The 25,791-nt window shown below is 46.4% G+C and overlaps 1 protein-coding gene across 4 annotated transcripts in view; it reads left to right on the forward strand.

The window, feature by feature from the left end:
• The window catches only part of LOC147729254 (uncharacterized), a 690,765-nt gene that overhangs the window by 227,855 nt on the left and 437,119 nt on the right, over positions 1 to 25,791 (forward strand). For 2 of the 4 annotated variants that reach the window (XM_086959552.1, XM_086959553.1), the window contains exons 14-17: positions 155 to 305; positions 13,858 to 13,967; positions 15,494 to 15,614; positions 17,562 to 17,692. In XM_086959552.1, coding sequence (XP_086815678.1) covers positions 155 to 305; positions 13,858 to 13,967; positions 15,494 to 15,614; positions 17,562 to 17,692 — 513 coding nt within the window. The remainder of the gene's footprint in view (positions 1 to 154; positions 306 to 13,857; positions 13,968 to 15,493; positions 15,615 to 17,561; positions 17,693 to 25,791) is intronic. The other 2 variants (XM_086959555.1, XM_086959556.1) reach the window with 1 other exon arrangement.

The following is a 25,791-nucleotide window of genomic DNA, read 5'->3' on the forward strand; positions in this document are numbered from 1 at the left end:
TTGAGAGAAAGAAAGTGGTTTAAATGTAAGCATGAAAGGTTATTATTATTAAAGAAAAGCATGCCATCTTTTATTATGAACATTAAATAATATTCAGCTGCTCGTTGGGTTCTTTGCACTAAATGCCATCTTTTACTTCTTGTTTTCCCTGCAGACAAGTGAATCTGGTAGTGCAGATGAGTTGCAGAATCAGGTTTTGGAGTGGCATGACATGATGCCAGAGTCAGAGGAAACGTTGGAGCACATGAGGGAAGAAAAATCGGCTATTGCTCTAAGAATGGTTCAGATTGAAGAAGAGCGGGAAGGTGAATTCATCTATTTTAGATAAAGATTTAATATTCTAACCAGGTGTATTCTAGTGTGTTATAGAATGTGTGTGAGCTTTGGCTGATTGACAGCTTTTCAGGTGGCTTTGCTCATTTAAATTCTTCATAGTGGGTTATTAGTTTGCAGAAGTGACATAGTTTTGTAAAGACCGTCACTCATCGACCTTCATCAATGTAGATAGACTGTGTTAAGCTCATTAGTATAATGAAAAGGCAAACTGTGTTCAATAAATTTTTGACATCGATTTGGTCTTTCTACAAATGTAGTACATAGAGCATAGTTATCGTGGCTATTATCCCACTGCACAAGAAAACTAGGATACACATAGTATTTTATTTTTAAATTGTTATCCTTGCTGCTCAGCTGGAAAGCAGTTGTGCTCTAGTTTGAAGTTGAATGTCTTTTTCTCTGATATTAACCTGTAGTCGTGTGATTGGATTCACTTGCTGCACTTGTACTCTGACTATTTAGTAATATTTGTCCAAGTGCAGTAAATTGTGCAGAAATTGCTGCATGTGTCCCCAATCACGCATTTCATAACTTTTTGTTTTGTAAACCCATAGCCTGTAAATTGATTGCACTGAGAGTTCTGTTGTCATCAAAATACATTCTATAACAACTGTTAAGTGCATATAAAGTAACATATACAAGCCAGTCTTTCCATTTTCCCTTGAAAACCTCTGAACTTTGATCAAAAGAGACTATTTCTGTTATCCGAACACAAAAAGGCCTCTCTTGTCTCTTTGTAGAGTGCATGTGGCACATCTGAAAGAAACAGGTTAGTGTTAGATTCCTTACCTTAGAATATCCCCAGGCGTCAGACTGGATCCAGAAAGGTTTGCGTAGCAGTACCCCTGCGCGTCGGTAGGCGTTGTCTGCGGCCCCGCGTCCGCCGTCGGCACTGGGAAGACGTCGCCGGAGTACTTAGACGCCGACCTCGCGCGCTGACGTCAGTTATTCTTTTTTCCGCGCCAGCAAGCGCAGATCTGGAAAGAGCAGTACTCCTTAATCACTTTTTGACCAACTTTTTCGATCTTTTTGATCCTGTTTCGAGTCGTAAGACTATCGGTGCCGGTAGGGATACCTGGGTTCAAGCCCTGTGCCGATTGCAACCGACTGATGTCGGTTACCGACCCTCAACGCCAGTGCCTGTATTGCCTTGGGGCCTACCATGATGACAAGTCGTGCCCCGACTGCTGGGCATTGACGTTGAAGGCTAGGCGGGAGAGGTCCTGTAAGCGCCTCGAGCTCCGGTAGTCGGGCCCGTGCCGTTCACGGTCCAGGTCGAGAAAGAGGTCGAAGCTTGGCGAGTCGACACCATTCATCAGGCTCCAAGTCCTCCGGTAAGAGGCACAAGAAGTTGAAGAGACGTCATCGCTCTTCCGACTCCCCTCGCGCGATGCGGCCAGGGCTTCGGGCGACACCGCCCACAAGGCTCCGCCAGAGCCGCACGCGCCGCTGCCAGCTCCAAACCCGCCGATCTCTGGGCTGAACGCGACGCCGGATCAGATCGATGCCTTACTCATGGGCAATGGGTAGCTTTCTCCTCAGTCGGGTCCCGCTGTAGCGACTTAGGGCCCCGCGGCCCCGACTGGGAGCCCAAGCGGGCCGGGTGCTTCGGCCCCGGTGCCATCGGGTGCTTTGGCCCCAGTGCCATCAGGTGCTTCGGCCCCAGTGCCGTCGGGTGCTTCAGCCCCAGTGCCGTCGGGTGCTTCAGCCCCAGTGCCGTCGGGTGCTTCGGCCCCGGTGCCATCGGGTGCTACGGCCCCTGCGCCGTCTGGTGCTACGGCTCTGGCGCCGTCAGGTGCCTCGGCCCCGGTGCCGTCGGGTGCTTCGGCGCCGTCGGGTGCTTCGGCCCCGATGCCGTCTGGTACTACGGCCCCGGCGCCGTCGGGTGCTTCGGCCCCGGCGCCGTCGGGTGCTTCGGCCCCGGCGCCGTCGGGTGCTTCGGCCCCGGCGCCGTCGGGTGCTTCGGCCCCGGCGCCGTCGGGTGCTTCGGCCCCGATGCCGTCTGGTACTACGGCCCCGGCGCCGTCGGGTGCTTCGGCCCCGGCGCCGTCGGGTGCTTCGGCCCCGGCGCCGTCGGGTGCTTCGGCCCCGGCGCCGTCGGGTGCTTCGGCCCCGGCGCCGTCGGGTGCTTCGGCCCCGGCGCCGTCGGGTGCTTCGGCCCCGGCGCCGTCGGGTGCTGCGGCCCCGGCGCCGTCGGGTGCTGCGGCCCCGACGCCGTCGGGTGCTTCGGCCCCGACGCCGTCGGGTGCTTCGGCCCCGACGCCGTCGGGTGCTTCGGCCCCGACGCCGTCGGGTGCTTCGGCCCCGACGCCGTCGGGTGCTTCGGCACCGATGCCGTCGGGTGCTTCGGCCCCAGCGCTGTCGGGTGCTTCCAGCGTGGCGGCAGACATGGTAACCACCGTGGCGGTGCCAGGGGACAGCGGCGAGGCCAGTCCACATCCACCCCCGCAGCATCCGCCTCAAAGCCTTCCTAGTCCGAGCTTTCAGGCCCATGTGACGCCAGTGGGTGGCAGGGTTCGCCATCACCTCCTCCACTGGCGCACCATCACATCGGAAAGGTCGGTGCTGCATATCGTCCGAAGGGGCTACTCCCTCCCCTTCGAGGCGACCCCTCCAGCCATGCCACCGCAATACTACTGCGTGTCGGGGGATCACTTGCAACTTCTGCAAGAGGAAGTTACGGTCAACTTGGCCAAGGGGGCCATCAAGCACGTTCCTGGGCCAGAAGTAGGGTGTGGTTGTTACTTTCACTACTTTCTGGTTCCCAAGAAAGAAAAGAGGGCCTCCGTCCTATCTTGGACTTGTGTAACGTCAACGGCTACCTCCAGAAGGAGAAGTTCAAGATGCTGACTTTGGCTCAGGTCTTAGCTGCCCTAGACCCGGGAGACTGGATGGTGGCATTGGACTTGCAAGACGCTTATTTTCACATCCCCGTCCTGCCAGCCCACCGGCGCTACCTGCGGTTCACAGTAGGCCAAGAGCACTTTCAGTTTACCGTACTCACCTTCGGCCTTATCAGCGCCCCTCGGGTATTCACGAAAGTGATGACGGGGGTCGCAGCTCATCTGTGCAGATCAGGGGTTTCAGTCTTCCCCTATCTCGACGACTGGTTGTTGAAGGCGGGCTCTCCCCAGACGGTCGTCAGCCACCTCCAGACTACGGCCAACCTCCTGTACCTGCTGGGGTTCTCCATCAATGTGCCGAAGTCACACCTGTGTCCCTCTCAGAAGATCCTCTTAATCAGAGTGGTTCTGGACTCTGCGCGGTTTCGGGTTTATGCTCCTAAACAGCGGGTTCGGGATATTCAGGCTCTGATACCGCTCTTTCAGCCTTTATCCCGCGTCTCGGTAAGGTTGACGCTGCGGCTTGGTAAGGTTGACGCTGCGGCTTCTGGGACTGATGGCCTCCTGCATCCTTCTGGTGCATCACGCCCGGTGGCGGATGCGGGTTCTGCAGTGAGAAGTTTCAGTGGGCCCAGCATCAAGGCAACCTGTCCGACCACGTCCTGATCTCGGAGGGCACTGTGAGACAGTTGCAGTGGTGGCTTACGGACCGCGATTGGGTCAGCGGCAGATCCCTCTCCCTACCCCAACCGGAGCACGTTGTCGAGACGGATGCGTCCCTCCTGGGCTGGGGGGCCACATGGGAGAGGCGGAGATCAGAGGTCTCTGGTCTCCGGTGGAGTCCCGGCTCCACATCAACCTTCTGGAGCTGCGGGCGATCCGACTTGCACTGAAAGCATTCCTTCCCTCTGTCCGGGGGAGTTTAGTGCATGTGTTCACGGACAACACCACCGCTATGTGGTACTCCAACAAACAGGGCGGGGTGGGGTTGTGGACCCTGTGTCAGGAGGCTCTGCGACTCTGGCAATGGCTGGAACATCAGTGTGTGACCCTGGTGGTTCAACACCTGGCAGGTTCCCTGAACGCCAGGGCGGATGAACTCAGCTGTCGGTGCATGATGGATAACGAATGGCATCTGAACTCGGACGTGGCGCAAGGTCTCTTTCAGCAGTGGGGAGAGCCTTGGTTAGATCTATTCGCCACAGAAGAGAACGTGCAATGTCAAGAGTTCTGCGTGTTGGAATTTCCAGAGCAGCACTCACTCGGAGACGCTTTTTGTCGCGAGTGGAGCTGCAGTCTATTGTGCGCCTTTCCGCCTATACCACTTCTGTCCAGAGTGCTGAAGAAGATCAGGCGCGAACAGGCTCAAGTCATCCTTGTGGCTCCCTACTTGGCACGAAGATACTGGTATCCCGAGCAACTCAGCATGTCAGTCGATCCCCCGATTTGTCTGCCTCTTCAGGAGGACCTTCTGTCGCAGCAGCAGGGGACGGCCCTCCACCCGAACCTGTCCAGTCTCCACCTCCATGCGTGGAGATTGAGTAGGCAACAGTTGAGGCCATTTGACTTGTCTCCTGAAGTCTGTGATGTGATTCTGGCAACCAGGCGTCCCGCCACAAAATTGGTATACGCCTGCAGGTGGAATACATTTGTGGCATGGTGCACAGCAAAGGCTGTGAATCCTCTTTATGATCCCCCTTTCAGAGATTCTCCTCTTTCTTCTTTCTCTTGCCCAGCAGGCTCTGCTCTGGGCACTCTCAAGGGCTACCTCTCTGCCATTTCAGCCTTTTTAAGGCTACGGGATCAGCCTTCTCTTTTCAATTCCCCTGTTGTAAATAGATTCTCGAGGGCATCACTCACATGTTTCCTCCTGTTCCTTTCGTGATGCCTCAGGGGGACTTTAACCTTGTTCTTACTTATTTGATGTGCGCTATTTTCGAGCCACTTCACAATTGCACTCTTCGTCTACTCACTCTTAAGACTGCCTTCCTGGTTGCCATCACCTCTGCCATGAGAGTGAGTGAGCTCCAGGCTCTTTCTTCCAAACCTCCTTTCCTCCCTGTCCATCCGGACAAAGTTGTCTTGAGAACGCGTCCCTCTTTCCTGCCCAAGGTAGTCACAGCCTTCCACATCGGGCAGTCCATCATCTTGCCCACCTTCCTCCCGCCTCTGCATCCCTCGAAAGAGGAAGAGAGGCTCCACCTTCTGGACCCAAAACGTGCACTCTCATTCTATCTGGACCGCACACGCCAGTTCCGGGTGGACGACCAGCTCTTTGTTGGTTACGTGGGCGCTAAGAAGGTATGACGGTGCACAAACGGACCATCTTTCGGTGAGTCGTGTTGTGCATCAAGGTATACTTCTCCTTGGCTAAAAAGGAGCCCCTGTTGGGCTGAGGGCCCATTCCACTCGTACCACGGCAGCTCCTACTGCCCTGGGTCGGGGAGTCCCCTAGCAGGACATCTGTCAGGTAGCTACGTGGGCCTCACTGCACACGTTTGCTAGACACTACTGCCTGGACAGTCCAGTCCGGAGACACAGCTTTTTCGGCCGTTTCGTTCTCCAGGACTTAATGGTGTGATTATTGGTTTACAGACCCACCACCGGGTTGGTATTGCTGGGGTATCTATTCTAAGGTAAGGAATCTAACACTGACCAATTTCTTTCAGATGCACAAGTTACTTCCCTTCGGTAATGATATATCTGAGTGTAACAGTAGTTGGTGTTAGATTCCTTACCGCCCCACCCATCCTCCCCGTTCTGCGAACCGATATCTAGGGTTAAAGTACATCCCTTTGAGGGCCCTAGTTTTTATGGCACCAGTGTCGGTTTTTATCATGGCTCTGCGTTCCTGGCGTGGAAAAGCTGTGTATAAGAACTGACGTCAGCGCGCGAGGGCGGCGTCTAAGTACTCCGGCGATATCATCCCCGTGCCTGCGACGGACGCGGAGCCGCAGACGATGCCTACCGACACGTAGTAGTACTGCTACTCAAAACTTTCCAGATCCAGTCTGACGCCTGGGGATATGCTAAGGAAAGGAATCTATCTACTGTTTCTTACAGATATATCGTTACCGAAGGTAAGTAACTTGTGCGTCAGGCACACATGATGAATGACATAATTTGGGCTCAATAATATATGCTTCTTTTCCAGAGGGCAGCACTGTGTATGCACCAATGAGTTACTTATCTTGAAGAACCTTATAATTTACCCTAGCAATATTAAAGGCATTAGCTCATTCATTTAAAACCTTCGTAGGCCAACTGCTAATCTAATTATTAAAATAAAATTTAAAAATAAAAATTTAAACCTCTGCATAGACCTTGAAGCGCTTCGATCTAAAACCAAAACACTTTTACTCTGACTGTTTATCTTTAAAACAATGACTTTACAAGTATGTTTTGTCCCTTTTTATTGGAGCAGTACTTACACTGTGTTGTGGGTAATAGAATATAAAACATTTTATTTAAGAATGAACTTTGAAACAATGACAATGCAATAAAAAATCTCCGTTCCTCAAAATTATTGCACATGCTACAAAACCAAAATGTCTTATTCCAAAGAAACAAATCATAGGAGATTTGACAAATCTCAGATAATAATAATGTTCAATACAAAATGTTGATAAGTTATGCTGTTTGAACCCTTTTATTGTCGGGTTGATTTAGCTGTAACTCTGTATATCTCTACAGTAATAAGGGGTAAACACTCCTGTCTCGGTCTACAAGTTTGGCACTACGAAAGGCAGGTTTAGAAACATGGCAGAAAGGATTTCCACACACCCCAACTGCAAAATGATTAAATAGGAAATATGACAAAAATGAAAGAATTCGTTTATGTCCAACTGCTTAAAAGTTCCATGTTTAGTACTCTTTTGACCAGTGAAGCACAATGGCATTCAATCACTTTGATTGGAAGTATTGACACCATGGGCATGTTTGCTTGTTTATATTGCCTTTCTGCCTTACTCTCCAGTTTCTTACAGGAATACAACAGCTGGACTGGGTTGCTTTTCTGGGTTACTTTTCTTATTTGGCTGTCTGTCTAAATACATTAATCCTTTTACAGGATGTTTGCCTCTGCTGTACCCTTTTTTATTAAAATTGCCTTAGGCTGACCTGGTCCTTCTTAGCTTGCTTATCCTTGGCTTCCGAGTTTGACGGGGATGTGATAAGCACCTGGCCGTAGCCTTGGCACCAGGCACATGGCTTTATCTATGGTGAGGTCCTGTCCTGGGCTTGCTTGCTTGCTTTAGCTTGGTATTTATTTGTTTATGCTTAAAGTAGATGCCAAGTAGATAATCAGTTTCTGAATTTGATTTTCCGATGGCTCAGAGTATGTGTTTGCAAGAAGTTCAGGGTCCAGGCACTAAGAGTAAATTCATGAAGCATTCTGTATTTGACTGTCCTCATTACCTTCAGCAACTTTTCTCAGTTAACACCTATAGAAGTAACCCAACTCTAGGCAAATCCACAAGCTCAAGCTCCTAAATCTTCCACATCTGTCATGTCTATTAACTGAATTTAGGAATTCTTAGCACTAAAAACTTGCAATGGAGCAATCTCTGCTCTGCCTTGCTCTGAGATCGACCTCGATTGCTAAATCATTAAAGGATGTTGAATATGATTTGCCTATACACTTTTGCAAAGCAGTCCTGCAATCTGTACATTGATTTTTACTGTTAAGGTTGATCAGCTGTCTTCCAAAGACATCAAAGCTCACTCTGCCAAAAGAGTAATCGCCCTAAGATTGAGGCGTACAGGCAAGGTGTGAGGCAAATACGTTTAGATAATCAGACAAAACAGAAGTAAATCTGAATGTTAATCTCAGTCTGACTTGTTAAAGTGCACCATCACCAAAGATTTCTTTGCCGCGAGTACTAAAAACATTGTATGCAAGATAGAGGAGAATAATCCATTAGTTACTGAAGATGGTCAGTATGCATGTGCCTACTTAAACAGCATATTTTGAGTCCTATCTGAATGAATTGAAATCTGCTTCATTGCGATGCTGATGGACTTTTCCCCAATTTTGGCCTACCTGCGTACCAATATGAAGTTACCTGAGGCAAACCATAGCACATAAGAAGGAGCTTGTTGCATAATCTGCTTTTTGTCAAATGCAGATGCCATAACATGAGCAGTCTAAAAGTTAGACAACAATATTTAAACTATATTCTGTGCTTTAATCGTAACCCATGAAGTTGTTTCAATTAACTGTGTCTCATGTAGTTTTAAGTGCTTCACAAACTAGTCACAATGCTGCAATTTGTACTGCTTGTAGTTGTCCTTTTTGGGTCGCCAATTCCAGTGTTTTAATGGACACTGTAGTCTAATCTAGAACCGTTATGTAGCACAATGACCATTATTAAAGCCTCCTGTATTAAAAAGGAACTCCCTTCCGAATCAGTCTTAGCAGGAAATTGCATTTGGAATGAGCATCGATGCATTAAAGAAATGAGATAAATCTATCCCTGTGTCAGAACTTACTCTTAGTTTACAATGCCCATACTTCAAAAAAATAGCATTGCTGCTTACAGTGTCATGAACTTGGACAGAGGTGCACACCCTGCAGTTTCTTTCAAACATTAGAGGGAAGCCCTTAAGCTGGTTTTGCACGGAGAGACACACCTTAGCTTATCTTTTAATTTGCATAAGAAAGCCTTCTGAGTCTTCCATTCCTTTGACGACTGGTGCAGGGTCCTTGTTTCTCTGTCACCCATGCAATTTTGTTGTAGCCTTTTTGACTCCCAAATGCCCCTTTTAAAGGGCATTTGTAGATGGTGACCTGCAGCAGCAAATTACTTGTCTCTGTCAACAGTGTACTCTAGAACTCTAGATCTGTTTATCGCTCATTTTGTATTCATTGATCCTCTTGGACCAACAGACAGAAACCGCATTTGAAAGATAATGGAGAATGTTTTTTTCCTACTCTGTTAAAGTGAATGTTTTTCTGCATTCATTTTGTTTGTGTCATTACATTAGTACATGACAAAAAATAGTTAAGGGTTTGTAAAGAATGTTTGTGTTAATGGGTAATCCCCTCAAAATAAAAACAGTATGCAGAAAAAATAAATCCTTAAGCACTGTTAAAAGTGGTTTTGAGCATGACTTCCTTGAAGAAGTTGAGGCATGTGGGCAATCTTCTATGAAAACGTCCCACACAGTTGAGAGAAGCTTTTTTGAGTTCACCTTACAGAACAATGATTTAAATATTTCTCCATTGATTTTTTCCTGTGTGTGCTTTACAAAGTGACTTAAGTATGTCTGAACATCCAAGTACATTGCTGTGTCTTCATGAGGAGAAATTCATACATCTTTGAATGAACCAGCAAGTTATAGTGTCGAAAAATATATACTGTCCTGCGTTGTCCATATTTATCTTTAAACCTAAGTGCAACTATTTTAAAGCCAACTCAAAATACAGCTGAAAAATGGGATTGCTAATTTGAATTTTAAATTTGTCATGTTTGGAAATCCATGCTTTTATGTTGGCTTTAAATTATAAGTTGTATTTGATATAATCAATTATATAACGCTGGAGGTTAAAATGTTTTTATCTCAACTAGTTGCATTGGGGAAATGGAACCCGTAACACCAGCATTTAATGTACGATTACATTGGATACAAGAACAAACACTCCGTAGCTGTTTTATATTATGAAAATACAGTCTAAAAATAATATTTTGAAGAAACTAGAAGACCCTTACCTACAAACTGCGATATCTTACAAAGAGATGTATTCCTAAAATACATGTTTGGAACCTTGATGTAAAAATCCTGAAAGTCACTCTTGTACTACCTTCAAATTTAAACTATGAGTATTATATATCAAGAGAGCACCTTACTTCATACACCGCTCTTCATTTTTTAGGACAGCACTCCTAGACAATTAGAGTATATTTTATCAAAATCACAACTATTGCAAATGTGTTAGAAAAAATTTCCACATTAGTTGTTTATATTTTCCTTGTTGGAAAAATATTTGTACAGTGCAGCAGTTTTGCTTTTGTCTTTTTACCACTTTTCATTTTTGCAGTTTTAGGATTTTGTTTGTCCTAGTACCCAATCAACACAGAGATGTGACTCACTGTTTCGCTGGGGCTGGCTAGGTTGGCATATGTTAATATATGATAGGGTCTTTTGCAACTGGACTTGTTTATGCGACTGCAGCTCTTACATTTGGTTGCCTGTTAGGGACAGAGTGAAGTTTAAAGCTCTATGCATTGCCCACCAGACCTTCTGGAAAATGGGTCCAGAAATCAACTGCTCCCTGATTTCTCCTTATCTGCCCAACAAGGCACTTCGTTCCTCAACCGCATCACTAGCCAAAATTCCCAGAATCTTTAGAGCCAGAGCAGGAGCACGTTCGTTCTCGTACAATGTGTCTAAACTGTGGAACACCCTCCCTTTGCAGATGCGAGATAATTCCAACCTAACTAGTTTCCGGAAACAGCTCAAAACCTTTTTGTTTCAATAATTAGTAACCTCCTGAGGGCATCTTCTGTTTTAGTTTCAGCGCCTGGACGCCTCAGGGCAACGGTAGCGCTTTACAAATCCCATTTTAATTTCATTTAATTTGTGTACTGGTGTTGTTATTTTGTACAGGCCTGTATAATGTGAGGAATAAAGACTGAATTCACAGTTAACGGTTCTGAACTACCATATCTTTAAGCATTATGAGTGCTTCTTTTAGCTGTAGAAAATCTTTGTGCTTCTGATGTACAGTAAAATAATACTACTTTGTCTCCATGCTTCTTCATCTGGGTCATGCAAATGTCACCTATAGCAGCAATTGGCAAAACTATCCAACAAGAAAAATACTGAAGGCTTTTTCAAGTTTGTCAGTTCTTGGAAATTGTTTTTGCTTGAGAATAATGATTCTTTAAAAAAAAAAAAACTTTATTTAGCATTTTAACATAAAGCGTTGGGGGACATATGCATGTATAGTCATTTTCAAGAAGATTGAAGATGATCACACATGCTTCATATGGCTTGGTCCAGGAATACATCAATCAGTACTGTCTGATATATATATATATATGTATAGCATTTCACAATACGTGGAGGTTAAACCCTCAGATTTATACAATTGCCCCAAATTACACAGAGACTCTCTCCCTCGCTCCCTCTCCCCCTCTCCCTCTCTCTCCCTCTCTCTCCCTCTCTCTCCCTCCCTCTCTCTCTCTCCCTCTCTCTCTCTCCCTCTCTCTCTCTCTCTCTCCCTCTCCCTCTCTCTCAATCTCACTCTCTCCTTCTCTCCCTCTCTCCCTCTCTCTCCCTCTCTCTCTCCCCCTCTTCCTCTCTCCCTCCCGCCAAACAACTGGCAGTCTTCTTGATTTTCCATGTCTCTGGAATGTATTTTCTCAATACCAGAAACGCATCTGCTGGAAAAAAACTGGTACTAGTAGAAATCTAAATGATTTCCAAAAAAACAATACCTAGCCTTTGATCTGTCTAACAAAGATCTGGTAGACTGCTGCTCTGGGACAGTACTTTGCTACTTCACTGTTCAGCGTATGGATGTCATTCTGAGACCTCTGCAAACGTGTCCCAATCATAGTAATTGCCCACTATCTCTTAATCCTCCATCTACAGCCATGGATCTGTTATGAGATGCGGGCGTTTCTGAGTGCTTCCAAGCCCCTAGAGTGGTGAAGGCACCAGGGAAACGCGATCACTTGTAGAGGTCCAGGTGGAGGGGCATTGGCCTCTTGCTCTGCCATTTCAGCTTCATCCACTAGACTCAGTTCTTTGAAGGGCCTCTGTGCTGTTTATCCTCAGAGTCATGGTAGTGGTCTGCCATTTTAAACAAAGGCAAGCCAAATGATCTCAATTCCATCAGCTTGGAGTGCAAACAATTTAGTACGTTAGGACTATTTTACATCTCCGTGCTCCTCTTTAGTAAGGCATGCTGTAGTGAACTCTTGTGCTTGCTTATGTTTACATGTTAGTCCATCAAACCCAGCCTTATTCGCTTTGTCATTGCTTGTTACTTTTAATGGCCAGGGTCCTTATAGTATTTGTCAGAGCCTGTAGAGTGGGACGATGTATGTGCCTACCAACTTTACAGAGATGCTCTTTTTTTATATTGAAGGACAGTAGTCAATTACTCCTTTTTGCGATAAATTGTATTTTAAGACTAAAAAATGCATAACGAAATGGTTTTAGGTTCATGCTGTACCTCATCAGAGCCTTAAAATCGGTTGCCAATGATATACAGACTGCAGCGCATTTAGAAACACAGCGTTGCAGTAAATTAAAATGAAGGTACAAGAGCTAGAGTAAAGTATTGCTTTTATTTAGTTCTATAGGTAAAGCATGACCTTTTGTGTTTCTTTTCTTTTTCCCCTTCCATACACCCGATGAGTTTTCACTGTCCCTTCCCCCTCCATAATCCTAGCCTACACTGTGATTTGGGCAGCCGCTAAGAACATGGTTTCCCATCAGTTTTGTGCATGCAGGTTTTCTCTAGCATGACAGCAGCACAGGGCATACTGCTGGTTATTTTCTTCTGGGAGCCTTTATCTTGGATGGAAACCATCAGCAGTATAATACTGTAGCTATTGTTTAGTTTTCATACTCATTGCTTTGACAATAATGCAATTAACCCTACTGTTTGCTTGATAGTTGATTATTTCTTTGAATTGGCTTCTTTCACATGTGATGCTGAGCCCTCTTTCTGTTCCCTTATGCTAATATGTGATTCACAATTCAGTCTCTAAGATGTAACTAAACCTTATGTCATCTGTTAAAAAACTAAGAGGAATCATAAATATTGTTTGTATGTTCTAACAAGACTTGGTCTGATTGCTTGTTGATCTTGGTCTGACAGTAACATAAATTTTGCTGAAGGATGACTGACAAGCTTCTTTAAGGAATAAAGTTTGGAGCTGCGTTTCTTCCCCTTTTCTGAACGTTTCCTGTCTTTTTTTGATTGGCTTGCATGAAGCAGACTTCCTAATTAATGTTCTGAAAGTGTTTTGTCAGATTACAAAACAGATGGGACTGTACTACTTTAAACAGTAAAATTACATTTTATCAAGTATAAAATAATTTATTCGCTTGCAGACTCTAAACATTTGTTACCAATGTGTGTATTCCTTATTGATCCGTAGAATTGACTCACAATATAATGAATTTTTATGGGCTGATGAAGTGCTTTTATGCCAGTTTCTAGCACATCCCCAATTTGTGACTTTCTCAAATTATCCAGCATTGTGGGCGCGGCTAAAATTAAATTGCCAGCTGAGCCTGTTCCATTAGTTTAAAATGAATTTGATCAGCTCCGATGTAAAAGTGACACTTTGAGCTGATGATTTATCAAAGTCAAGCTCTATGTTTTTAACTTTCTCTAAGATGCAATTTGCTTTGCAATATGCTGTCATGTCTACACCTGCAGAATAATGAAAGTCCAATTTGATCTCCAGTCCTCTTTAACTTGCAACTGATTAAGTAAAACACGTGTTTAACAGTTGCAAACATATTATGCATGCTGTAAATGAGCTTGGTAAAATTAGAATCAACCCGAATCGTTGTTGTGAGTTCTGGCCTAGGGTTCATCGGAGTTATGTCTGTCTCTTAATCTGGTTTGTGTTTATTGTATCAATGGAATTGCTTTCCTGTGGCACAAAACTGATTGAGGATGACTGGTTCTTTCCTGGCTGCTCTGATCCAGCCATAGTCTCAGGGCAGCAGGATCTGGAGGAGGAACTGACCTCAGTTCAAGGAATGGGCCGGCTGCCGCAGTCCCGGAGGAAGGGCAACCAGTCCGACAAGAAACCTCAGGTTGGTGTGTGCATGCAACCTTACTTATACACCACTGCTTGTATTTGATGCACTCTGTTTGCTGTAGATCATAATTTGTATACTGTTTTTACTCATTTTTATGTCCCTGTCAATAACTTATTTCAAATGAATATTAAAGGAAATGTCACTAAATTACTAGTATATTGAATAAATAATATATTTATCATAATAGCTGTCCCTTCTGTTGAAAATGAGATGAAAAAGTGTGCATGGTTTTCTGGCTATTTCTTAGCTCCCCCCACTATCCTCCACAGCAACCCTTGTGCCTCCCACATATGCCCCTCTAAATTTCGTCTCTCAGCTCCCCAAATGCCTCTCCTTCTTACCCTTCCTCACTACATTCTACCCACTAGAGTTTCCATTAATACCTTCTTGTGTGCTTAGGGGGTACATAAAAAACAGGGGGAGGGGCCTTCTCTGAAATGGCATCACACATACAGAAGAAAATTAATATTAGGAGAAGTATCATCCAATCTTACATTTTCTAAACGTTGCGGTATGGTATAAGGCCACCATCTGCTAGGCATTACTTCCTTTAGTCTTCATAATTGTGTGGATATCCATATCTCGATGTCCCTGCTGGATTGTAATAACCTGAGCAAGATGGTTAGTTCATGCTGAATAATAAAACTCAACTGCTCTAACATGAGTACAGTAGTTCTTTGTCGAGTTAAATCCAAGGTCTTATTTACAGTCATAGGACTGCAGAGTGGCGGATAGGAAACCTGTAAAATCTCTTCATAACGCCTAAATAAATGATGTTAAAAATACCACCCAATATTACTAGATGGTTTGTCAGTCATATACAGTCCTAAACTCACTAGGAAGAGCCATCTGAAGACCGCCAGATGTCTTGTAGAAGTATGTGAAGGACATGATGAAAACAAATGGTTGCTGAAATCATCCAGACAACTGATATGGGTGTATTCATGTGGTTTATTTTATTAATCTAAGTACTCATGGACTGCTGAAAGCTGTGATTCTTCTTGATTATTAATTCTATAACTGTGCACTGTCTTAGTCCTTCTACCAAAGTAGTTACCATGGCACTACCAAAAACATATAAAGTATGTTAACTAGCCTGATGAAGACTGATGGCAAGACCATTGCTCTTGCCATCAGTCGCAGAAGAGTTGGGTAGGGGTAAAAGGCTATATCGAAGCAGGAGGTTCACTGTGATAGCAAGATATTTGGTAGTAGATGAATCTTTACATGAGAAAGCCAGGAGTCAAAGTCATGGTTTTTAAACAGGACCATATCCTTGTTACTCTTTCAGAGATCAGCCGAGCTGTTGCATTTCACTACGACACAATCTGTGATGAGATGTGATTCCACCTTTTCAAACTGCTGAATGTCCAGAGCTCTAGACTAAAGAACTCCTGTTTTTGCATGTTTTTTTGTTAAGACCATATCTTTTTATAAGTAGAAATCAAAATAAAGTATTGCTGCCTGTTTTGTACAATTTTCATTTCTTTTTATTTACGTTCTCCATATCTCATTGACAGGGCAACTATGGCCATGATGGTCAACAGTACGAAGACCCAAACAGCACTTTGGACAGTGTTGATTCAGCTGAAGGGGAGAACATGGGAGGTTGGTGGCCAGAGTACAGTTCTCCTAATGCAGGTGTGAACTCCACTAGACAGTTTCTGAAAGCATGCACAGTTTTTATATTGTCAAATTTGTTTCCGTGTCCAAATTTATTTTCTTCAACTAACAAACCATTTTTGTGGTGTATTTTAATTTGTGTTGAAATTTGTTTTGGCCATAATTTTTTGTTTACTTTTAAAGCATGTGCGTGCTGGATGAACTGCCTAGTTTTGGTTCAAACATTTTCCAACTTGTCAACTTGGACTTTCCCCATAAGTGTGTCATGTTCTCCAGTATGGTAAGATAACTCTCTTTAAAAAATGGTAAATTAATTACTGACTTTGCACTGAACATTGTTCCAGCATCAGTTTCCCACTTATGTCGCAATTTTTTATTTGTTTGTTTTTTATACTAACTTTGTGTAGTTTAGTGTGATTTGAAAGATGCCTATCCTGCATATGGGGACTAATACTGCAATTAATGCTGAGTACTTTAGAACAATTAAACCAAATTTATATTTATCTAGTTACTATTCCTTTACTAAATAAAGCTTTAATATCGTAATGCCCTCTCTATATTTGGACAGAAGTTCTAAAAGTTCTCTACCGAGATGCTGACAGACCTATTTTATCCTGCTAGCATTCAAGCATGTATAACAAAAAATAATTTTCAGAACTAGTCACCTTTTTCACCCATATTATTGGTACTCTGGCTTTATAACATTGGAGCGGTTTAATTCTTGTTACTGTTGTCACGGAGAGGTCATTTCATATTTTAATTTCTTGATAGTGGAAATAAATGTGCAATATGATTGTCTCCCCTACTGTCTTGGCCCCATCATCTTTCTTTATATTGATTTAATAATTTACTGTATATCCACGTGGTAAGAGAAGACCACACTTATCTAATCATGTTAAAGTGAAATCTCCAAAACACGTCTTTGTGATTATATTGTAAGTTTGTCGAAAGTAAGACCTTAAAGAACAGGACACTGGTACAGTTGACAATGAATGAAAGTGTTTTGTGTGAAAACACTCAACAGATTTGGAAACGTTTAGAGAGAGAGAGTGCCAGAATCTCAAATAGTAAGGAAAAATAATGATTCTGGACTCCAGCCAAATTAGGCTGTTCAATTTTAGTTGGAACCACTCTGGCATGTATGGCTGATAATGGGGATAGCATTCTATTCAGTAGGATGACCACACTAAGGCCTACCAAACAGGAACTTATTTTGTTTATGGTCCCTGTTGAAATGCCACAACTGGCATGCAAATTGACAGTTTCTTTTCCACTTAATCATAGGAGGGTTGATTTTACAGTTGTAGCTTGACAAATCCTAAACTACTGAGCAAGAAATTGCATTTCCTGGCTCACACTGATTATCAACTCCCGGAAAGTTTGTGGCATATTGGGGCAAGACTTTAACTGCTGCAGTTTGTTCAAAATACTCACCGGCATATACTCTTCTACTCTTACATCTGTGCCCCACTTAACATTTTTGAGCTAACTTGCCTTTCATTGTATTGCCGGCTGAATCCCAGAAAGAAAACACATCCTCAATCATCTTACAGTCATATGTACAGAAATTGATCTTTTGTTTTGATCGTACTTTGTGTCTGAGTGACATTTTCCAATATTCTTAATTTGAAGAAGAAAAAAAAACAATTGTGCTAATCATAATCATCTATGAGCAGGTGTTTATTGATCATGGTGAACAACTGTTCTGGTGGGTGCATGAGTTAATCAGCTCTGAGCTGTGTTTTTTTTATCTGTTATCAAGTCCTACAGCTCCTCTTGTTAAATGATTCTTAAATATTAGTGGCTGTTATAAAGACATAGACAAAATCAGCAGAGCACTTAATAGCATCAGAACACAAAGCTGTCAAACTGCATCATATGAGTTTTGTGAGCTGAGGCATTCAGTAAAATTCAATTTTTTGGGGGATGAGTCTAATGAACACATTTCCGTTTCTTATTGAGAAGGATTGCAAACAGTTGTGGAAGAACTGGAACTAGAGAGGAACCAACTCCAAGAGCAAATTATGACTCTAGAGGAACGCTGCCAAGATCTGGAGGATAGACTGCAGCTGCAAGTACGAATAGAAACACTGCAGGTAACATGCCAAAAATATTTATTTTCATTTTTCTAAGGTTTTAATTTTCTGTGGGTATCATAAATCACTGTAGGGCAAAATGTGTATCCCTACAGATGTAAAGCCTGCTGTGTATCTGTCTAGTGGATTTTGCAGTGGCGATAGCACTTTTAACTGCCACATTCTACAGCCCCATTAATCTAATTCTTCACTTTTAATAAACATACATTTTTGGTAATCCCAAAAAATAACCATCTCAATCATAAAAAGAGTCACTGGTGCCAATTACACACAAAATCGTACATATGACTATCTCAAACTAGAGTCTGTGACATTTGCATTGTGTATTTATTGTTGGAGTCATACTAAGCATTAATACACACAGTATGAAAAGGAACACTGCAGTTTCCTAGCCAAAGCCAAAAAGCAGATAATGCATAACATTGTGAATTTACATCTGATAGAGACTACTAGCCGCAGATTCCTTAACGTAGAATTACCCCCCGGCGTGAGACTCAATCCGGAAAACCTTTTTGCCACAGAATCCCTGTGTGCCGGGAGGACGGCATCACACGACTCCGCTCAGGTTTCGTCCGCATACGTGACGTCAGTGAGGTCACATAAGTCCCTCCCCGGCGCCCCTAAGTCATTTTTTTCCTTTTCTGCATGCAGCGCGAATCCGGTTGGTGTTCATGGCCTGCTTGGGCCTTTTTTCTTCGCTATTGCGTGTTTTTGTGGAAACAGTGTGCGGATGCCTTCGGGCTTTAAGACTTGCTCCTCGGGTGGACGCCTTATGACGGCGACGGACTCTCACCTCATTTGCATGTGGTGTTTGGGACAATATAACGGCTCCACTGATTTGTGAGGTGTGACAACAGTTGTAGCCGAAGTCACGACGGGATCGCTGGATGAAACTGCTCTCGGCTAGTTTTTCCAGGTCGGCTTTGTCACCTCGATCAGCTACTGCAGAAGGTTTTCGTAGCAGCCATCGTCGTCGTCGTCCTCATTCCTCTCCTATACCTCAAGAGCGCCGCTCCCCTGTGGGTAAGTGTCGCACTTTGTCCCCGAGGGCTGGTTACCAGCCTGTTGGGGGCGTGGGCTCTCCATGGGTGATGCGCCCCTGTATCGTCCCCCTATCCACCATTTCCTGGTGAGGGGGCATCGAGAGCCCAGAAGAAGACATATGCTTCGAGGTGACGCCGCTAGGAAACCAAACAGCTGCTGGCCCTGGCGGCGCCACAGGGGTCTGTGGACTCCTCCCTCATCCCGTTATGGGTCGAGACTGGCTCGTGGCCCCTCTTGCTCCGGGCCCCTCTCGTCCCTCCATGTAGGCGGCTACCTCGTCGGAGGTCGAGTCGGATGTTAAGTCGTGTTTGGCGGCGCCACATGGGTTTGTGGACCCCCTTTGTCCCATTATGGGTCGAGGCTGGCGGGGGCCACCTCGGCTCCGGCCCAGCCCAGCCCAGGTCCGCAGCGCTGTGGAGGATGCCTGTCCGGCATCTCCTTTTGCGCCGGACGATGATGACGTTCTGCCTCGGGCTGCGGACTCTACGGCGCCGGACAGGCGTTGAGTCGCCAACCCTTCTTCGGACGTCCCTTCTTCTTCGGAGGTCGGGCGCCTGCTGGTGTCGTCCTCGTCGGAGACTGAGCGCAGTGTAGTGGCTTGTTCCCCGACGTCATCGAAAGGCGGCTCCTCGCAGTTACTGCGGCCACAGGTTTTACCGGAGGAGCCACAGATCCCCCACTCCTCGGTTACTCTTTCCGGACATGGCCTTTGCCAACCCCGGTTGGCTTTGGGGACGGCCACCTTAGCTTGCAGCCGTCACCCACAGAGGAGCTGCTTTCCCCACTGCGGGGTCCTACGGAGGCGAGTGCGGCCTTCGCTTGCGCTGTGTCCAAGGCGAGGGTATTTTGCGAATGGGTGATCCGGTTTCCCATTTCCCCACGAATCATCTTCTGGAGGCTCTCCACCAGGCCTCTGGTGGGAGGGAGCTGCTGCTTCCCTTTGATGGTTCGCTCCTTTCTTCCCTGATAGGGACTTGAGGGCGTCCCACAGCTTCTGCACCGGCACCTTCCAGCACCGCGTGAACCGGCGTATCTTTCCTCACCTCCTCCTCCTCCTCCTACAACGACTTATTCTTCAACTTCTACAACGACTTATTCTTCTACTTCTACGACGACTTCTTCTTCGACTTCTTCTTCTGCTTCGACTTCTTCGACTTCGACTTCTTCTTCGATCTGGTTCTTGGAGATGCTCCTCCTTTTGGGCGAGTTGCCCTCGTTGTTGATTTTGTGTGTTTAGGGCCACTTGAGTCCACCTTGTTGAGACACTGGTTCTGGGGGCTTCTGGACGGCCCTTCTTGACTGTGTGTTTTTTGCTTTGGGTTATCTGCACCAGGTTGACCCTGAGATTAGGCCTTCTGTTTTTCTTTTGGGCTGCTTGACAAGCCTTCGGTGTTTTTTTTTTCCCCCCGTGGCTCTTTGTTGTCCTCTGCTGCTGAAGGTACTTCCAAAGAGGGAACCCATGTCCTGGTACTTAACATACCTTTTGTGGGCTAGTGGTAGCTGTTCTATAGCTCGTGCTGTGCTGTTGTGGTCTCCCTCGGGCCTCTGCTCTCCATGGCGTCACGTACGTTGCAGATGCAATTCCCTAGCTGGATTGGCATGCCTTGGTGGCGCCCCAGGTGTCCCTTTCGGGGTTGCTGCACTGCTTGCAGGTCTGACTTGCTGTCTGCGGCCTGTAATGGTTCTGGTTCTGCTTCTTGGGTCATGTGCTTGAACCCCTCGCTGAGGTGTGTCTGGGCTTTTCCTCGCCTTCATGCTCCCTGTCCTAGAGGCAGAGATATTTTTGTGTTTCTCCTTCTTTCAGACGCAGCCTGCCGGCCCTCCTGGGGCCCTGGGCTCTACTTCCTTCTTCCGATTGCTTATTGCTGTTGGAGCCGTTCTGTATGGTCTATTGACTTCCGACTGTGGTGGGCCCGCCTACTTTTCCCTTGTCTCCTTGGGCCCTCTAGGTTGTACTTCTTCCTCGCCTTGGCATTGAAGGAGGTTCTTTTGCTGTGTAGGGGAGTGGGGTGCTTGGCCTCCCCTGGCCTTGCCCTTGGTACCTCTGTTGAGTGTGAATAGGCTTCCTCTTCTTTTCTTCTTCCCACACCCCTCTTAGGGTCAGTGGTGTTCTGCTTGTGGGGGTTTACCTTGCCTGGGAGGACGGGGCTCCTCGACCTGTCCGTTGGACTAGTACCCTGTGGGCCCCCATTTATGTCCAGGCTGGTGGGGTCCTTTCGCAGACCCTCCTTCCCCATGGGTATGGCTAGGGTATCTATTCTACGTTAAGGAATCTGCGGCTAGTAGTCTCTATCAGATGTACGAGTTATTGACCTTTGGTAACGATGTATCTGGTAGATACTATTCTACCCGCAGATTCCATCACTGCCGGCCCTCCCTCCCATTCTGCGAGGACTTTTTGGCTTGGCCAACTGCACTCGCCTCCCGGTGGGTGGCTATGTCTTCTGTGAGTGCATTCTTTTGTTCTTTTGACAGGAGGATTTGTCTGGTTTCTTGTTCCTTTCCTCCTCCTTGGCACTTGGAGGCAGGGTCTATGGGTACTCCTGTGCCCCTCTGCTCGTTCCGGGGTTGAGGCTTTTCTTTATACTCGTCCCTCCTCTCCCTCCCTATTGTTAGTAAGGGTCCTGGCCCCTCTGCTAGCCTTTGGATTGAGGTCATCCGGCCGTGCCCTGCCCTTGTTTTTCGGGGGGTTATCTCTCTCTGTACTGAGGTTGCATTGGAGGTTGTAGTTCCCTGTTTGTCCGGAACTGATTCCCCTCTGTTGTTGTTTTTTTTTTTTGTGAAAAATATTTTTATTGTGAAATCATAGAAGGCACAGGTACTTATGGCTTTGCAGGGCAATCAAAGGCAAGATCATCTACATGCAATTTGCGGGGCAGTACACAGCCATAAAGGCCCACATCCCGGAGGCTGGTCGGCGTAGAATTGGAGCATGTGTCAGGGAAACTTAGCCTTGCATTGAAGATACGTATATATCATTGTATTTGCTGGTTTTTACAATATACTCCCCTCCTATGTCCTTCATGTAATCCCACTTCTATCCCTCTGGAGAGGCACTTTTTCTATTGTTTATAATGAAACACTGTTTTAACATAGAACAAAAAACAAACCCCCCTGCGTGGCATTATTAATAATTTACTTACAGAATCAGGCTATCCATGTGAGGCCCAAGTGGGTGCAGTCATTATATCTGGGAGAAGACCTTTAGGGATCGCAGTTAATCACAGTTATATATAACAAGGAACCTTAGTGTGCAGCTAGTGGGGCACTACACCTGACCTGCGTCCCCCAACCCGACCCCCTCCCCGTCGCTCCCAGACTCGGACTCCTCAGGGGTGAACAATTCAGCGCTAGTGGTATCTGAATCATCATCCTCCGTTAGCCCCTCCATACACATCAACCTTCAGGCAAGCAGGTCATCCTGTAGTTTCCCATCTCAGCGAGTGCGCTGCATGTGCGTCTCTTCAGCTAGGGACCATTCTCTAGCATCTCGCAGCCAGAGGGACATCTCGGGAGCCCTCTGACCCATCCAGGTTATAGCTACGAGCCGCCTTGCCAAGACTAGTAATAATTGTAAAAACTTATAGGACAAATTCTTCTTTTTAGGTTTGGGTACCAGGGCCAAAAGACAATGGAGTGGATCCAGCGCCATCCTGAGTTTTGTAGCACGACCAATGTGGTCCACCACCTCCTCCAAAAGGCACTGACCTGAGGGCACTCCCACGCTAGATGGAAAAATCACGCTTTCTGCGCACCACACCTAGGGCAGTTGTGTCTCCTATCCGCAGAAATGCGATTCAGGGATACCGGGGTCATATAGGTACGGTGAACAAAGTTAAAATGTATTAGTTTGAATCGGGCATTACACAAGCCTTTTCGGGTCAGAAGCCCAATTCGTTTACGCTGTCCCGGCTCCCACTCCACCCCCAAGTCTGCCTCCCAGGCCGCCCAGGAAGGTGCGGTCGGAGGGGGCGAATCCCTACGCATGGCCGAGTACAGCAGGGAAATCAGCCTTCTACCTCTACCACATGACAAAATGATGTCGAGGGTGTGGGTCAGTGGATGTGCCTCCGGGAACTGAGGCCACGTCATTCTAGCTATGTCTTGGAGCCCTCTATAGTGGAGATACTGTCCCCTACCTAACCCAAAGAACTCTGTAGCCCGTTCAAAGGACACAAAAGAGTCATCCGGATAGAGGTCCGCCGGCGTCTCTCATCCGCCACAACGCCACTCTCGGTAGGACATATTCTCCTCCATCCGGAGCACCGGGGCTAAGATCCACACCGGCAGTTCCCTATGGAAGGGGGCCCATCGTAATACTTTCTCAACAAATCGCTGCCGAATTCCTGCTGTGTGTCGTACCACATGGGGTAAAGCCTCATCTGCACCCCTTCCCTGCATTAGGGCGTCCTTCCAAGCCTTCTCGTTTGTCGTGCCCGCTAGTAATGACAGTTCCCAATTCTCCTCATCTGCGAACCACCTTGCGGCGGGGAGGAGCTGCGCCGCATAATAATATAAGTCAAATCTCGGGGCCTCAATGCCTCCCTCCTCCCAACATCGGGTCACCGTGCGCAGAGCTACTCTGCTACGCCCGCCTGCCCAAAGTAGAGACGTGAGAAGCGAGTAGAGTGTGCGAAACACGCGGGGAGGAAGCGGACACAGGGTATTCTGCAAAACGTATAAAATCCTGGGGAGCATCACCATTTTGGCGATCGCCAAGCGCCCGATAAGGGAGAGGGGAAGGGTCCCTCTGTTATTGGTTGGGGGTTATACTCCTGCTACATGTTGTCATGTCATTTTACATATGTCCCTTGCCTCCGGGGGGTGTGGGGGGAGGAGAGTCTGTCTACATACTGACATACTTGACTGGAGGAAAGACTATGACCCTGGAAAAAAAGCTCATCATCTGGCTGAACTTCAATCCTATCATAGAGCCATTTGTAAGACGCGGGCGGCCTACTACGCCAATGAGATTAAGCTTAGCCCTAATCCTGCTAAATACATTTTTAAAATCTTAAAAGATCTCAGCGCCAAGAAAACCTCTGTACCATAGCCAACTCCGAACTCCACTGTGAAGAACTGGCCTCCTTCTTTGTAGAGAAAGTACGTGCGATCTACAGATCCTTGCCTCCCATAACCACTATCCGTATGTACACCCTTTCCAGACCAGGGCCGATCTCTAGGCTTATGGCTATCCCTGAGATTTCTTATGAGGAATTCAGTAGGCTGAGCGTGAAAATTAAGTCTGGCTCTCCGGCCGACCCGCTAAAGCCTGCTTAATTTAGGGAACCTCCTTGCTTTTTCTGACACCTCTTCGTCAGATAATAAACTCCTCCTTCTCGTCCGCCATGGTGCCGGCGCAGTGGAAACAGGCTTGGGTGTCTCCCATTCTTAAAAGACCGACCTTAGACTCAACTAAACCCAAGAATTTTAGGCCTATTTATATTCTTCCTTGGGTGGCGAACGTTGCGGAGGCACATGTCAACATCACACTTACCAACGTTTTGCTCTGCAATAACACTCTGGATGTTACGCAACACTGCTTCTGCGCCGGCCTTAGTACAGAGACAGCGCTCCTGGCCATGACTGAACACCTGCGGACCATTATCGGCTCTGATCCTGCTGGATCTTAGTGCCGCCTTATGACACGGTCTCGCATGGCGTTCTGCTCCAACGTTTAGAGGAGGCAGGTATTTCGGGCCTGGCTCTGGAATGGTTTAGATCCTTTCTAACCACAAGATCCTTTCATGTCTCCCCTCCCCCATTTCTATCTCGGGTACGTTCCATTGAGCAGGGGGTTCCTCAGGGTTCGGCTTTGAGCCCCACATTGTTTTACCTTTATCTTCAGCCGCTAGCTGCGCTCACCAGGCAGTGGTACATTTCAATGGTCTCTTATGCGGACGACACGCAGCTAGTGGTTGCATTGGCGGAAGGTTCTACCCTGAATGCCTCTAGGTTCAGAAGTGGCCTGACGGCGGTGGCGTAATGGATGACTTCTAACTATTTGCAATTAAATGCAAATAAACTGAAGTTTTGCTAGTTGGGAAGAATGCTAGCCTTTGGAGTAAGCATTGGTGGCTGAATGCTTTGGCCAGGGCCTGGAACCCAAGAAGGAAGTCAAGAACTTGGGGGTATGGATGGACTCCTCACCTAGTTTTTATATTCACACTAAAAAAGTGGCAGGTACATGTTTTGGCCTTCTACGAGGTCTTAAACCCATCCTGAAATTCTTTGACCCGTCAACGCTCCAGCTGATAGTCCAGTCGACTATTCTTTCTCGCCTGGACTATGCTAGTTCCTTGTTATTGGGAGCTAACCAAGCAGAGATCATCCGGATGCAGCGTATTCAAAACATTGCGGCCAGAACCTTGGTAGGTTTTTCACGGTTCCGTCCTAACGCCGATACCATCTGGAGACTTCATTCGCTCCCTATGGCGGAGCGGATCCAATTCAAGACTATTTGCCTTTCTTTTAAGATCTTGTAACTTGCCGCACCTAATCTACTCTGTAACTTGTTGACCCTGAATGTTCCTCCACGTGCACTGCATTCCCTGTGACAGCACTTGGTCAGCGTTCCTCCGGTGAAGCGCTGCCGAGCGGGAGGACGTACCTTCCGATACCTTGCAGCCAAACTATGGAACTCTGTGCCGGTTCACATACGGGGACTGGAGGATCTGCTTGATTTTAGGAAGGCTATTAAAACTTACCTCTTCCCACTAATATAGTTTTGTTTGCTGCTGCTATGTTGAGCTTTCCGCGGTTGCAATCAGTTCTATCTCTCTGTTGTTGGAAGCGCCGGGATGCCCCTTTGGTGGGGCAGCTGAGCGCTATATAAGCCTCTGTAACATTACATCACACATCGCACATCACACATCACACACCACACACCACACCTTTGGGTACCACAGTGTTGACACTGCTGCTTCTGGTGTTGTTCATCACATTCCTCTTTTTCCACTTTTTCTGCTATTTTTCACACATTTCCCATGCTCCCACAGTTTGTCTGACGGCTCTGCGTTGTGGCGCGGAACCATTCTCCGAACAAAACTGACATA

The sequence above is a fragment of the Lissotriton vulgaris genome, chromosome 2_2, assembly GCF_964263255.1.
Source record: "Lissotriton vulgaris chromosome 2_2, aLisVul1.2, whole genome shotgun sequence".
In the NCBI taxonomy this organism is placed as follows: domain Eukaryota; kingdom Metazoa; phylum Chordata; class Amphibia; order Caudata; family Salamandridae; genus Lissotriton; species Lissotriton vulgaris.